This window comes from Pelophylax lessonae, assembly GCF_965119305.1.
Source record: "Pelophylax lessonae genome assembly, chromosome: 2".
Classification (NCBI taxonomy): Eukaryota; Metazoa; Chordata; class Amphibia; order Anura; family Ranidae; genus Pelophylax; species Pelophylax lessonae.
This window is the reverse complement of record NC_138769.1, coordinates 355,838,784-355,855,582: the sequence shown is the minus strand read 5'-3', so window position 1 is coordinate 355,855,582 and position 16,799 is coordinate 355,838,784. Positions and strand designations below refer to the sequence as shown.

Here is a 16,799-nt window from a genome sequence, read left to right as displayed (position 1 = left end):
GTGCGTTCTGGGATACTGTATAAAAGCCAGGAGCACATGTGCTGCAAGACCTTTGGCTGGAGAGCAGAGTCCCGGAGGGAGGGAGGGGGTGGCTGCCTCCTCCTCTGTAGCAGTGGCATGTGGCCTCAGGAAGTCATTCTGAGGACCAGAGGAATGAAGCTGAACCCAGAGGTCAAGGAAAGCTGACTGAGGGGGAGACACTGGAGACCCTGGAAAAACAGTATCGTGAGTAAAGGAGATCGTGTCAAGGGACCTGACCTGAGGGGGGGGTCACCCCATGAGTAGGATGGTCAGTGGATGAGTGTCAGGAAGCAAGAAAGAGGATACTAAGGAGTGTGTCCTGAAGATAACCTTAGTCTTAGTTCATCAAGTCATCTGGAAAGAGACTTCAAGCTAAATTCACCATAGTGGCAAGGTGTACCAAGAGATAGAAGTCCTCAAATCTTGTGCATACCGTAGTTAATTCGGGAGTATCCCACCCCTAATTTATCAATAAAATATGAAAACTACATACTCCTGGATTGTTTATTGAATGAGCCAAGAAGAAAAGTGAGAGACTGTTAATGCTGAGGTTGCTAATGGTAACCCAGGGGGACCTGTAAATGTGAAATCCAGCAGTGCTACAAATATAATGCATTCAATATTCAGTAGTAACACAAATTCACAAATTGACTGTGCCAATTTAAACAGGACTAGTGTGTCTTCATGCTACAGGCAGGCATATGCGGTCATTTGTGTCCATAACTTCATAAGTTAAAATAAATAAATCTCCCAATTTCAAAAAGTTCCATCCCAGCACTTACCCTAAAGCAAACATACAAAGATGCAGAGCATTTTCATTTCGAAAGTCAATGTAAAATACTGCTCCTAAAATGTAAAGAATAAAATATTAGTACAAATGCAAAGAGTTAAACACAGTTCAGATTACGCAGATGGCTATGGGTATGCTATCATTTTACCTGGCAGGTACACCACGATTAATGGCACAATAAATATTTAGAAATCGGTGTTTATTTTTCCACACAAAGACAATTTCTTGCTTTTAAATAAATAAATATTGACTTAATGGCATTATCTGCATGTAAAGAATATGTGCTGTAGATAAAGTGGACATTTACTTTACAGTCAGAAAATCTTTTAGTGAGTGAACAAGAGCTTTGTAACCTTTACCTCTGCTCCCACATCACACTGTGCTTAACAAATATGTAAACCTAGCATTTTATATTCCTGATATGCGTCTGCTGTACCATGCACGTGTATAAGAAAGTATCCTGTTCTCTTTGTATTACTTCATTTATGTGAAACCACAGGTGTTCCTGTCAGTCCCTCTGCTTTACTATTAAAAACTGACCACACTACAGTGTTCATTTTGGCAGCAATTTTCATATAATAGTCTTTTGACTAAAATGCCATATTAGTTTTAGTTGCAATTTAGTCATCTGATAGGTTTTTGTTTTTGTTTTAGTCATATTTTAGTCAACTAAAATCTCCAGTACATTTTAGTCAACTACAAATCGAATAGGTTTAGGTTAATTGTAATGCATTATTTAAACATTTCTCTAGAATGTCCAAACAAATGATATACTCCTGGAGTAAAAATCTAATATGTCATTATCTATGGTACGCACTACAGACACAGATTTATTATTATTATTATTATTTATTATTTAGCCATTGTGATATAGATTGTCTTTATAAATAAAACAGTTTCCTAAACAAACAAAAATATTGCTTTTTGACAAACAGAAGTGCAACTTTAAAATACAAAAAACCCCAACACCTGTAAACTCTATTGGCTGTAATGTCATTGCACATATTACCTGAATACCAACATTAAATATTAAGAAAAAATATAAGAAAAGCCTTTTTTTATTTTTTTTCTCTTTTAGCAGCTTAGTAGATGCCCCTTACTTATGCTCATGTGGTGGTGCAATACATGTTTAAACTTTATTTAAACTTTAAAGTGCTATTATTACAGGCTCTGGATGATATTGTGTTGCCAATTTAGAAATGGCCAGCAGGAGAGTTATAATTTTGATGTAAATTTTCAAATTTAGTTTTAGTTATAGTCTTATGACTAAAATGCCATTTTAGTTTTAGTCATATTTTTATCATCTGAATTGTTTTAGTTTTAGTCGTATTTTAGTCGACTAAATTAACACTGCCACACTAAGCAGAAGAGCACACCATGGTCAATTTTCTAGCTATGCTGGGAACTCAGCCTGCTCTCTCTTCCAGAGTCTAGACTCCCTTAGCACAATTTGTGCTGAGGACGCCTCCCAACCCGGAGAGGCAGGCATCCGTGGCGACAACCGCCCAGTACAGGGGGAGAAGGATTTCCATGTCGAAGTGCCGGAGAACTAAGCCACCTCTAGAGACTCCCATTTCACCAGAATCTCTTTTTGGAGAGATCTTTTGTGGAACTGTGCAAATGGAACTGCATCGCAGGCAGACATCAGGCCCAGCACCCACATGCAAGCCCGGAGGGAGGATCGTCTGCCGGACAACCGAAGCTTTATTGCTTCCTGCAATTTCTGGAGTTTTTCCGGGGGAAGCAACACTATGGCTGAGGCCGAATTAACCTAGATAGTCCAGTTTTGTGGACGAAACCAGAGCAGCCTGCTGAAGGTTCAGAATCCAACCAAACTCCCTCAGAGATCGCAGAGTAATCTCCAAGGCATTCATTAGAACAGTCGGAGAAGACGATCGTCCAGGTACCCCAGTACCGCTATCCTCGCTGACGCAACAATGCTAGCACCAGGGCCAACACTTTGTGAAGACCCGAGGAGCAGAGGCAAGACCAAAGGTAAATGCCACAAACTGATAATGCTCCTCGCCCATGGCAAAATGGAGGAAGTGCTGGTAACTGGCACATATTGGAATGTGAATGTAGGTGTCCTTGAAGTCGATAGAAGTGAGAAAATCCCCCAGATGTAGGGACACCACTACAGTGCGGATGGACTCCATTCGGAACTTCTGTACCCACAAAAGGCAGTTTAGCGCCTTGAGTTCCAGAATTGGACGTACCTTGCCTTCATTCCAGGGAACTGTAAACCGGTTTGAGTAAAACCCCTGAAAACATCCTGAAGCCGGAACCAGGACAATCACCCCATGAAGTAACAGGTCTTGCACTTCCCAAAGTGACCCCATAAGCAATCTGGGGACAAGTGCAGGTTGAAAGGGAAGGACCTTTCCGGAGGAAAACACTGAAACCCGATCTTGTAGCCAGACCGAATGACTTTGTGGACCCACTTGACTTGTACCAGAGAGGTCCACGGATCTTAAAATCAGTGAAGATGTCCGCCCACCCCAGATAGGGATGAGGGTGCCCCTTCATGCAGAGGAAGCCTTGTCCCCAGGTCTGGAAGAGCCCCTTGCGGCTTGCCAGACCAGGTCCTCTTGGAACCTCCAGGGGAGGCCCTGAAGGACTTTTATCCCTTAGGGGACGAAAAAGCCTCTTATGAGCCCAGAAGAATCTACTAATGAAGTCATCCAAGGAAGCTCCAAACAGGCGATCCCCCACAAAGGGGAGATCAGATATGGCCTTCTTAGGAGTCTGGTCCGCAGACCAGCATTGTCAGCTAATCCCAACCAGGCTCACTGAGGCTGCCCCCCCCCTCCAACAGAGGCCGACTTGGCCGCATGGCCTAGTAGGTCGCAAGCTGCTGCCTAAATATTTGTGGATGCTCAGCCACCTGGGCGTGAGCCTCAGTGGAGCTGGCCACCCAGGGGGGGGGGGAGAGGGGAGGGCCAATGCCCAAACAGAGGGTAGTGGCTTCAACCATCCTCACTGGGGCCGCCCCACATAGCTCCCGATCAGTTGGCCTCAAAGTCGTGGTCTAAATTTGGGGTCGAATATGGCCGTGCGACCCGCGGATGTCAAACAATCTGCTCCCCCAGCCCAACAACTGCAGGATGGAGCCCAGAGGACATCACTGCCCTAGTCACCAACCCCCAGGATAGCAGGAAAAACCCGGTCAGCAGCAACTCCAAACAAGCCCCCCATGGGAGCATGTGGCAAAAGCCAAGCCAGCTCATAACCTAACCCAGGGAGGGGGGGGGGGGGCTATAGACCCAAAGTGACCATCGACATTTTTTGAGGGCTGGGGGGGTGTTAGGGGGAAGAGAACTGGGGGTCCCACCATCCCAGGGAGGGGCCCATGTCCACCCCAAAACCCTCCAGGGGTAGAGGGGGGGCCAGCTACTTACCATACCAGGAACAGGGTTGGCACCATTCCTGACAGACCACCGCTCCATCGGGATGTGGTTGGCTGTCGGCCAGGAGGAACGCTGTGACTCAGGCCGAGGCCAGGTTGTATGTACCTTTGTGCGACGTTCAACTCGTAGGCCAGCCCCCGTCCAGTGGGGCTATGTCGCGGCCGAACTAACGCAGAACTGAGGCCTGCGTGCGCTCGCTGGCCAGACTGGGGGGAGCCTCTGGATCTAGATTATCCAGTCCATCGCCCAGTCCGGCAGTTGATAGTAGATTCTCACAGAAACAAAATAACAAAGAAAGGAAAAAAATCCATTTAAAAGGAAAAAAATCCATTTAAAAGGAAAAAAATGCCAGGAACAGAGATCCCAGCAAGGAACTAGGCCCTTACTCCTGACTAGGCAGAAAAAAAATGAGTTCCTATAGCTGAGTGTGGGTGTATACCCCCTGGGACTGCCCATAGGCGTAGTCAAGCTTTTTCCTGCCTAGGGTCCTACTCCAGTAGGGGGCAGTATGACCCAATGGTTAAGGGCTCTTTCACACGGTGTTCCGATCAGATCCGCCTGTCAGTATTTTAGGCGGATCTGATCGGATACCCCATTCAGCCCTATGGAGTAGCGGATGTCAGCAGTGACATGTCCGCTGACACCCGCTGCCATCCGAATCCGATCCTGTCCATGAAATCCGGACGGATGGAAACCCTATTTTCCATCCGTCTTGGCGATCGGATGGGATCGGATGAGAGCGGACAAGCGGTCCGCTCTCATGTGATTCCCCATAGAGAGCAGCGGGGCTCTCACTCCTCCCTCTCTGCACACAGTGCAGAGACGGAGCTGTCATCCGCTGAGCAGAGCACGGTCCACAACGGAATGCGGACCGTGTGAAAGAGCCCTAAGAAGAATTCTGTGTAGCCAATTTTTTTATCTGAAATTGTCCTTCCAGGATTTAGTCTAGCGTTTGGAGACTGGAGTATCTCACCCCACCTGGCAACAGTCTGGCTCATCCTATTACAATGTACAGGATAGAATATGGTTTCAGCTGCCTGTGGAGTATCTGCCTGCGGTTTTCCACATTTCCCATCATTTGAGCTTGAATAAAGCAATTTTATAAGAACTAATATTTGTTTAAAGGTAACCTCAAATGGGTATCCTAAGGGGTCATTACCTAGCTGCACACCATTGCCTGCTGCCCAGTGCTGTAAAATAAACCATATCTTGCCAAGATTATATGTACTGTACATTGAACTTTTTTTTTTGCATGTTATCTACCTGTAAAAGCCTCCCTTGTATAGACATCCCAAAGCCCAGAGACTGCTATTTGGAGCCACCATTGTGGATTTTTTATCTATAGCTTTCCCTTTCTTTCTGCCCCACAGCCAATAGATGCAGATGATGCTGGACACATATACACCATACTGAACTTGTCTTACCTGCAGAAATAGCTAGGCTTGTAGACAAGATATAATTAACGCTTGCAATTAAGGCAGAGTCATAAAGCTGGGATGCCTGTGCCAAAAACCTAAAAACAACAACAAACGGTTCTGTTAGGTCGCTTTTAAAAAATACAAAATCTCCATGCCACAGACAATAGATTCTACAATAGTGTAGAATTGCAGAGGTATAATCACATCCTAAAGTGGACCTGAGCTCAAAAGTGAAGATTTGCCATGTTAAAGGAATCGTCTAGAAATGTTAAGAGTACCCAAGTCAGGGTTACCTTTTGTCTGGAATTCCTCCTGAAAAATAGCAATGCATTTCCAAGTATGTGAGAGTGTGTCTAGGCACTCCTGTGCCAACAGCCTAATAGATGTATATCTGAGGTGTGCGATAAAAGGCACTACTGCCTACGAGTGCTAGTTTAGGTTGAGTTAGAGTGAGTTTTGCCATTGTTACTACTGTGCTGCTCACTATTCTTGATGAAGACTTCATGAAGCAAAACCCTGCATTTCACAGTAATTCCATAATGGGGTAAATGATCAGCTGGCAAGAATGGGGACTGAGCCTCTTGCCTCTGCCTATCTTTTTTGACACAGCTTTCACAGTTTATTTCCATAAGACAGTTTTGGCTGTGTTTTACAAGTTAAAACATCAATTATTCCATTCTACTTTCTTATGAACAGTACAAAGTTTAGCATGTTATATAATTATTTTACTTCTTCTCAACAGACAGTATATCTGGAGAACTGTGGTGGATTTTTTTTTTTTTTTTTAAACCTGGCCACATATACACATTCAATGTAAAGGTGCTATGGATGTGAAATAGCTTATGCCTTATAAAACATGTTATTTTTTTTTATTTGAAGTATTCCAAATGAAATACCCAAAAGGATGATGAAGAAAGAAATTGGTCTTTTCATACAATTTAGATTTAATGTATTTTTACGTAAGGAATTTTATATACTTTTTGGATGCTTTTTCAGTATTAAAGAAGAGTTCCACCCTCAAAATCAACTTTCCCCCGTCCGCTTGCTCTAAATTACCTGAAAAAGAATTGGATAATTTCATTTTTTTTTTTGATTCACTTACCTCGTTTTTAAAGAAAATATACTTACCTTCCTTCCTCTCTCTGCGGCCGCGGCCTGCGCCGTTACTTCCTATTTGCATTGTCTCCTGGGAAATGAACGTCATCGATCCCAGGAGTCAATGCGCCTGCACCGGCCCTGCTCGTCACTTCCGGTGCAGGGATGTGACGACATCACCGAAGAGGACACCTAAGAGAACGCTCCGGCTTCAGCTGCCCACACCTGAGATGGCAGCGCTGGACAAGACATTTTCAAGGTAAGTATTTCTTCTAAAAAGGTAAGTGAAACAGGGGACAGTTCAGAAGCTATCGTTGCTTAAATGCACTAGCCCCGACTGTCCCGGGGGTATTTTTATCTAAATTTTTTCTTTCAGGGTGGAACTCCGCTTTAAATCTATACAACAATAGTCTGTTGTACAGCTTTAATACTGAAAAAGCATCCAAAAAGTATATAAAATTCCTTACGTAAAAATGCTTTCGGAAATTACAGTTTGATACAAAAAACTGCATAATTAAATGTAATAAAGTACAGTATCTAGAAAATATGTCATGTGTATGTGTAGAAGTATACTTACGATGCTTGAGCAATGGCTGTAGCCACCATGCACACAAACATGATGTAGAAGATGGGGTACCCCAGTTGCATGCTACCTTGTATAGAGACCATGATCATACCAGCTAGTGCTTTCACTGTGACCACTGTGGTAGAGCCTACAAACATTACAGAATAAAAATAAATAAATAATTTCAAAATTAAATTCCTAAGAAAAAGGGGAAGTAAAAACAAAAAAAACAATATTAGCACTTTTTCACCAGGTTTAAATTTTTCCTCCTTGTTTTATTCCTAATAACATTTGGGATAACATTTAGGTTCTTTATCGGGTTTGGATAGAAGAGTGCTTGGATACCAATTTACCTGCAACCTGTTTAAATGTTACTATTTATTTGGGACACTAAATAATTATACTTGGGTGTCCCAAATACATATGCATACTGTATGTGACCTTTTCTTAGACTGAAGAGGATCTTGTGGAAAGTGGTACAGCAGCTTTTCTGTTTATAAAAGAAGTCAACTTCACACACACATTTATATGAGGATATTTGTTGAAGTGGTACACTCAGCCAAGTCACCTGAGGCTGCAGAGTCCAGTACAGACACTCCGTTCTTGGTTATACAAGGGGGAGTACGGCGCTCAAACAAACCATATTCGTGAATCAATTGTGAAATGTGAAAATTAAAATACCATCAACTAAATCAAAAAAACTATGAATTTGCAAATAACCATGCAAAAAAGTGAATAGGTAAATATAGTGATTATATGAAAAAAAAAGTCTCTAGTGCAAGACGCCAGCAAGAGATATCCCAATCTCAATTTCAGCTGGTGAATGTCCCGAGGCTTGATAGAAGAATTTGTTTTCTTTACACCTCCACCTTCACTCAGTGAGTGCAAGATAAACTGCTTAAAGAACTAATAGATGGAGGACATCTATCCATCAGAATACATGTGCTCTCACTGTGGAGACTCTTTAAAGATATGTCATGGTCCTTATATATTATACGGCTTGATTATACATTTACCCTGAGAGAGAGTGTTCCCAGAAATCCATTGTCATATATACCGTGGAGGTTTATTGATGGGACATCTGTCCGTTTGATCAGCTGTTAAGAGGATTACGCGTATGTGACCCCCTATAACCAAGGGGTCCATTAGTTCTGGTAAGCCAGTTATCTTGCTCTCACTGGGTGAACGAGTGAAGGTGGAGGTGTAAAGAAAATTAAAATACCATCAACTAAATCAAATAAACTTATATGAATTTGCAAATAACCATGCAAAAAAGTGAATAGGTGAATATAGTAATTATATGAAAAAAAGTCTCTAGTGCAAGACACTAGCAAGAGATATCCCAATCTCAATTTCAGCTGGTGAATGTCCTGAGGCTTGATAGAAGAATTTTCTTTACACCTCTACCTTCACTCGTTCACCCAGTGAGAGCAAGATAACCGGCTTACCAGAACTAATGGACCCCTTGGTTATAGGGGGTCACATACGCGTTATCCTCTTAACAGCTGATCAAACGGACAGATGTCCCATCAATAAACCTCCACGGTATATATGACAATGGATTTCTGGGAACACTCTCTTGCAGGGTAAATGTATAATCAAGCCGTATAATATATAAGGACCATGACATATCTTTAAAGAGTCTCCACAGTGAGAGCACATGTATTCTGATGGATAGATGTCCTCCATATATTAGTTCTTTAAGCAGTTTATCTTGCACTCACTGAGTGAACGAGTGAAGGTGGAGGTGTAAAGAAAACAAATTCTTCTATCAAGCCTCAGGACATTCACCAGCTGAAACTGAGATTGGGATATCTCTTGCTGGCGTCTTGCACTAGAGACTTTTTTTCATATAATCACTATATTCACCTATTCACTTTTTTGCATGGTTATTTGAAAATTCATACAAGTTTATTTGATTTAGTTGATGGTATTTTAATTTTCACATTACACAATTGATTTACGAATATGGTTTGTTTGAGCGCCGTACCCCCCCTTGAATAAACATTATTCACGTATATTACGTTGCAGCTCACAGTTGGAAAGAAATTCCACACATTATCAATTATAAACACAAGAATCAATTTATATTTAATTTTATTCATTAGCTCAGGTTGTTTGGTGCCCCACACCAATGCCGTTTTCACTCCGTTCTTGGTGCCCCATCTACCCTGCATCCATGAGTGCCACCTGAGGCGGCTGACTCAATTGGTCTCATGGGTGGCACAGACTTAGGTGTACAATAAATATACAAATTGATATACCGGTATATCATTTACTGTATGGATGTGAATATTTTAATAACAAGTAATTTTTGAACTATGGAACTTTTTATACACTTTATGATTTATATAAAGTTATATGGGTCTCTCTGCACTAGAGTTGCGTGATTCTGGCAAAAATGAGGATCACGATTCTCAAAATCTTTTTTATTTATATATATATATATATATATATATATATATATATATATATATATATATATATATATATATATATATTTTTTTTTTATTAACCATTTGAAATAAAACTGTGACTAGGATTAAAGCCCCCCACCTCTGTCATGGATTACCCCTGGGTACTGCTGCGGTTACTGCTGGCTGGCTGGTGGGTACTGCTGTGGGTACTGTTGGTGGTGGGTACTGTTGGTGGTGGATACTGTTGTGGGTACTGTTGGTGGTAGGTACTGTTGGTTGGTGGGTACTGCTTACGAAGTGAGGAGCTGCGCAGAGCCCATGCCTCCTGTAGCTTCGCTGTCCTCGGTCTCCTCGCACAAACGGAGTTCATTTGATCTCACTCCGCCTGTGACAGAATGGAGCCGGAACTACACAGGAAGCATCAGCTCCGTTCTGTCAGCTCAGCTCTGACACAGACAGTTGCGATATCGCCCATGTCTCAGTCAGACATTCCAAGTCTCTGGCATGTGGGCTGCAGCTGTCTGTGTCATAGACACATAGAACACTGAGTGAGAATCGTCAAAGTTTGGGAGTGAGATTGTGGGGGGGGGGTGAATCGAGATTGCGACTCCTATAGGAATAATCTTCCAGCTCTACTCTGCACATAGTACTTTTTTTTTTTTTTTTTTAACCTTCGTTTTTATTCAAAATTTCCAGAAAACAAATTTTCAAAAAACAAATACAAGTTACAAACAATTAATAGAAACATTGTTTGAGTTCAGATTGAGAAGAAGGTGGAAACAAGGAAGTTTAGTTCAACATTGTCGATGGTTATAAAAACATATCCCATATAATCAGGTTATTCAACCATTCGGGGGGGAAATGACATAGTACTTTTTACGCACGTTCGGAATTATTCATCAAAATTATAATGGTGTTCTTCAGTAGTGAACATTATACGCCGATTTGCATTTCTATGAAGAGTGCCTTTATCATTATATTTCTTACTAGACTTCCCTAGCCGCAAGGATTCCAAGAGGGCCGCTTCATCATTATATTTCAAATAAAGCAGACTGAAGAGCTATCTGCTAAAATTATATCACAATATTTACTGCATGGAATCCAAGATGAATGGGGCTTGCTGAAGAGAGGTTTGCCTCTGGAATTACCTTTAAGTATTAGACTTTTAATAGAGAAGCTAGTGTGCTATAACAGAATGATATAGGCTTCACCTAATTCTTCTGTGTGGTGAAATAACAGAGAGCACAGGAACTAAAGTCAATCCTAAGTCCCAAAAGGTATGACGAACAGAGCATACCTTATACTACTCACTTGGGGACAGTCTCTGCGACCTTTCCTGCATCATACTGGTATAAGTAATGGCTCTTACAACATCCCCATGCCAACACTGCATAGCAGCAAGCTTTGCATTACAGCAGGGGTGGGGAACCTTTTTTCTGCCAAGGGCCATTTGGGTATTTATAAAATCATCCGGGGGCCGTACAAAATTATCAACCTAAAAATGTGCCTGTTATATTTGGTCAAAAATGTAATTACCTCACCCCTAATGTGATGGCTGCAACTATTTCTCTTTGGTGAGGTGTGTGATGTTAGCTGGTATTGATGATGTTGCTACTCGCAACTGGTTTTCCAGGTTTGCGTCGGTCAGTCGGGAGCGCAGTCGACTTTATGGTGGTAAGCTTTGAAAAGAACTGCTGGCGGGTAATGCTGGTGGGTATAGCTGGCTGGTACTGCTGGTGGGTACAGCTGGCTGGTACTGCTGTGGGTACTGCTGGCTGGTACTGCTGTGGGTATTGCTGATTCAGGCTGGTACTGCTGTGGGTATTGCTGATTCAGGCTGGTACTGTGCTGTAGGTATTGCTGGCTGGTACTGTTCTGTAGGTACTGCTGGCTGGTACTGTTGTGGGTAATGCTGACTCTGGCTGGTACTGCTGTGGGTAATGCTGACTCTGGCTGGTACTGCTGTGGGTACTACTGGCTCTGGCTGGTACTGCTGTGGGTACTGCTGGCACTGCTGTGGGTACTGCTGGCTCTGGCTGGTACTGCTGTGTGTTCTGTTGGTGGTAAATGCTGGCTAGCAGCGGCGCCGCACTGGAGGAAGAGGTGATGTTTACTGTATTGGTTGCAGGCGGAGTGCATTTGATATCACTCCGCCTGTGACTCACTTAGACTGTCAGAACGGAGCCGGAACTATACAGGAAGCATTGGCTCCGTTCTGACAGATCGGCTGAGAGACACAGACTCCGCTGCACGGGGGGCCGGACCAAATGACTTTGAGGGCCGCATACGGCCCCCGGGACATAGGTTCCCCACCCCTGCATTACAGAAATACATTTTGTGTCAATATGTTGCTAATGTAGGGGTAAACACAGCTCCAGAACTAAAGAGAAAATCTATGGAAATTCATGCAAATATCTGCACAATGGGTGCAATAACATGGGAGGACAGACTATAAATAAGTTACATACCTAATAATGCAACCAGCAACAGTATGATGAGCATGTAATTGGCATTCTTCTGTTTGTAGTAATACAGCAGGGAACAAAAGGCAAGGATTTCCACCAGCTGAAAAGACAACACACAAGGCATAAGAGAAGAACAAATGAGATGTAAAGTCCTAAGGCTTTGTTCACAATAGAGTACTTAAGCGTACACGCATGCAAGGGGCATGTTTACCTGCGGGGATGTTCAGGTGTTCCATGCATCAACATGTGGATATTCAAAATCATGTCAACTGGGACACAAAGCAGATGCATGGACAAAGCTTCTGCTACAAATTTGGCAGCTGTGTGGGTTTTCAAACACAACATGGATGTCAAATAGGGAGCAGAGTCTGTGGCAGAGGTCTTGCTCTATTCCAACTGACATGAATGGGCCTGCCTGCACAGGGGGGTGCACGGAACACCTGTGCATCCTCTTGTGGGCAAATATGGCCCTCAGACAGGCATACACTTATGTACACCCATGTGAATGAAGGATTAGATGAAGTGATCGGTTTTATGGGAACATTCATAAGACACAAAAAATGTTATATATATATTTGTTTTCCCTGTACCTAGACTTGACTAGTGTCCTTTAGAAAAATAAAGATAGCTTTGTGTAGAGACTGCACTCAGGATCACAGCTTTATTTTCATTTATTTTACTGCTGATTGGTCAGTATTAATAAAGTGGACCTTCCATGAAATGGTAGGACCACTTTCCTGCCAGTCCCTTTCTGCCCAAAATAATAAGCTGTAGCTAAAACTTTAAAAATAAAGCTTTTACAAAAAAAATAAATAAAACATTACCACCACTGTGCCTCAGGCCCTGCCTCCTGGCCACTGAAAATTTCACAAGAATGCATTTCTGCATTGTGCCACATTCTTAATGGATATTGAGTGCCCAACTATTCCGGGAGGCAGCAGTGAGGCACGATGACGACCTCACCCTCTCGGATGCCTTGGAAGTCAGGACTCCGAGCGCTCATTGGATGCTGTTTTTCCAGCATGCTCGTTCGACAGAAGCCAGTCATGAGACCAGCTTTTGTCGGATGGGGAGCTGTACACAGGCTGATGTTGGCCGGTAACTGCTGAACTGACTGTTTTCAGCCAATTTCCGTCCCGTGTGTACCTAGCTTTAGTAAAAGCTGCTACTGGGGTGTGAGCACAGATTCAATGGTCCTCAAGACCCATTGTACTCAAGCACATGGTCTTCACTTTCTTCTAGTGATGTTAGAGTAGAAAATATAACAGGGAAGACCCCCTGCATCTAACTTTCTTGCAAGCTCCTGTGTGGAGAATATAGCAACATTTGATATATTATTTTTAAAATAGTTATATTTTGCTGGAGTTAACATCTATTTTAGAAAATAGTCTAGAAAATGAAACTCACCATGTACAGCAGGAATGGCCAGCTTACTAAATGTTTGACAATATTCTCTCCAGTCATCTTCTCATGGCTATTTGGTCCAAAGGTTATCAGCAAGTATGTGCCAATGATTGCTAACCCACAGCCTATAAAGGACAAGATATAACGCCCTTGGGAGGTTGGAGAGAGAAGACATACACATATACATCAAAGGAAGCTTGGTTAGTCAACATGCAGTTTGAATGTTTGTAAGTGGAAAAATCATGTAGTAAGCAAACCATGATAAAAAGTGACTGATCTGTCCAAAGCAAGATTTAATATCTCAAAGTGTGATGGAAGAGAAATTTCAGAGATTGATTCATAGTACTGTACTTATAGTGAAAAGATATTTCTCAAATTTAAAAAAAAAAAAAAAAGCATTAAAAAGGTTTACATTCCTGTGCTAGCAGGGTAAGAAAAGTGACTATTGAAGAACTAGACTACAATCCCCCAATTCGAAACAGATAGCTTAGCACCAATTTTGCCATCAGTATCCTTATTACCTAAAAGAATGGATGAAACCAACCACAAAATGGCCTGTGTATGAGAGCTCAAATATGGAGAAATATGACATTTAAAGTACAAACGCTTTTAAACAGGTATTGTTAGTATATAAGGAGTTAAACACTCAAAATAAACTCACAGTACTAAAATACATAAGAAAAAACATAGAATACAGATTAAACTTTATTTTCTGCGTGTTTAAAATTATCTATTCCCGTTTCTTCTTTTTTAATTGGAGGAATCTCAATGTCTTGTGGACATTCAATAGCTCCGTATTTAGGACAATTGTGTCATGCAGATAGAGGTACAGCATTACTCACTCTCTAGACGACTTTCTGTGACATCATAGCATTCTATATCATACAACTAAAGTATTACAGGAGACCAATGAGGAATTATATCCACTCAAACTATACAGTGGTCATGAAGTCAACTTTTTTTTTATCATTAACGCATTCCCTGGATTAAGTTAAAGAAAATGTCCCAGTAGTAGTCCCCAACCCCCCCCCCCCCAATACTTACGTGAGCCCTGTCTTGATCCAGTGCTTTGCTCATCCGCAGAAGTGCAGGCCTCTGTTCCTCTTTTCACACAACAGCTGCTGCTTTAACTGCGGTCAGTCAAATCCCGTAAGGAGGGAGCAAGGGATGGGGCCGAGCCACAATGTGTGGGTCTATGGTTGCACACAGCCTGGTTTGGGAATGTGCCCACATATCTGCCCCCATAGCTTGCTATGGGGGCAGACACAGAATGAGAGAACGGAGAGGGCAGGCGGGGGAGTAGAGGAGGCAAAGGACTGCTCTGTGCAAAACTATTGCACAGAGCAGGTAAGTATAACATCTTTTTTGATTTTAGGGAAAGAAATGAGTTAATTTTGGAGCATCGTTCAAATGTTTAATTATAGGTAGAGCAGTGGCCAAAGTTCTCCTAAAAGCACTAACTAAAAATCGATAATTTAGATTACCGATGTACATTTTTCAGCTGTTGGAAGGACAATAGCTAAAGTTTGGAAATCCCCTATGCTGCCCTACATGGAAACCAAGTCTTCCAGACTCTTAATTCCATGTTAGAGAGCAGTGTGGTTTTTTAATGTGGTCCCTGACCCTAGAAGCAAGTTCTCTCCCACTAAGTTCTAGTAATATATATTCAACTTTATTTTTCATTAAAGCTACTGATATCACTGGCCCAAACCAAGCAAGTTACTCTGTAAGAATTTTATTTTTTTTTTAAATTGGCTTTGGAATTTACTGGACAAAATAAAGAATCTTCTGGCCCTTACTTACTGATCAGTCAACAGGGAATATGCAAGGGATGAAAACCATGTCAAAACTACAAAATATATACTCACTAAAGAAATCATTTGCTTTCCATTTTTCCTTAATAAATATAATGCCTATGATTGAGCTGGCTGAAGAGAGGAAAAAAAAAAAAAAAAAAGAAAAAAAGGTAAGCACGGTTCCTTTTAAAAACTGTACGCATTATAAGCCTTAAAAACTAAGAAATCTTTCCTTAATACGCTCAAATATTTTAGAAGGATTCTGCTTATTACAGTCAAATATTTTATATCTTCGGCATACTAAAAACAAAGTTCGCCTATGCCATTGTTGCTTTGCTATTATATCTGATGTTATAAAAAGTAAAGGGTTGCATTATCACAGCTGCCGATTGCATTGAAATGTTTAGAAAAAATACACTGCAGCACAGCAAGATAAAAAAATAATGTGCAAACCTTTAATAACTACTTGCATAGATTCCCATTTTACATTATGCAGTGTATAAAACATTGTTAGGAAATGCATTACCTTTAATAGGAATGGATATACAGCGGGTAAAATAAAGTATTGAACAAGTCACCATTTTTCTACATAAATATATTTCTAAAGGTGCTTCTGATATGAAATTTTCACCACATGTTGGTAACAACCCATGCAATCATACATACAAAGAAACCAAAACAAATACGTTTAGAAAAAGGTGAGGTTCAATAAAATGGAATGACAGGGGGAAAAAGTATTGAACACAAGAATAAAGGGAGGTGCAAAAAGGCATGGAAATCCAAGACACCAGATGAAATCTATAAGTACAGTAAAACCTTGGTTTGAGAGTAACTTGGTTTGAGAGCGCTTTGCAAGACAAGCAATTTTTTTAAATAAATTTTGACTTGATATAAAAGCGATGTCTTGATATACAAGTAGCATCATGTCACAACTGAGTATAAAAGAGAAGAGAGGCGCCTCTAAGTGTAGCAATATGGTTACATTTAATGAAGGTTCAATATTTAGCAGCTCACATGGTTGATGATTAAAACAGACACATCTAAGTATGCAGGTATCCGGGGTAAAGTTGTCCACATAGACCCAATCACAATTGCAGACTGACATCTGTGAGAGCCAGTGGTTCAGAGGATGGTCTATGTGGATACCTATTCCCCTGGATGCCTGCATACTTAGATGTGCCTGTTTAATCATCAACCATGTGAGTTGCTAAATGTTGTACCTTCATTAAATGTCCCCATACTGCTACACTTAGAGGCGCCCTTCTTCTCTTTTATACTCTGTAGCTCCTGCTGGATTTTGTTTCTAATCGCCTTGTGGAGGCGCCATTTGTGGATGGACATTTTATGATGACACAACCTATCACATTGCTATAATCTTTGTATATAGACTATAAACTGAAAGACTTATAAATAAATGTTTG

General features: G+C 41.5%; 1 protein-coding gene across 2 annotated transcripts in view; it reads right to left on the bottom strand.

Moving 5' to 3' along the window:
* The window catches only part of NIPAL3 (NIPA like domain containing 3), a 66,200-nt gene that overhangs the window by 17,980 nt on the left and 31,421 nt on the right, over positions 1-16,799 (bottom strand). The window contains exons 4-9 of one of the 2 annotated variants that reach the window (XM_082246519.1): positions 15,451-15,510; positions 13,586-13,731; positions 12,182-12,278; positions 7,309-7,444; positions 5,643-5,731; positions 804-867 (exon numbers count right to left, since the gene is read on the bottom strand). In XM_082246519.1, coding sequence (XP_082102645.1) covers positions 804-867; positions 5,643-5,731; positions 7,309-7,444; positions 12,182-12,278; positions 13,586-13,731; positions 15,451-15,510 — 592 coding nt within the window. The remainder of the gene's footprint in view (positions 1-803; positions 868-5,642; positions 5,732-7,308; positions 7,445-12,181; positions 12,279-13,585; positions 13,732-15,450; positions 15,511-16,799) is intronic. The other variant, XM_082246520.1, reaches the window with a different exon arrangement.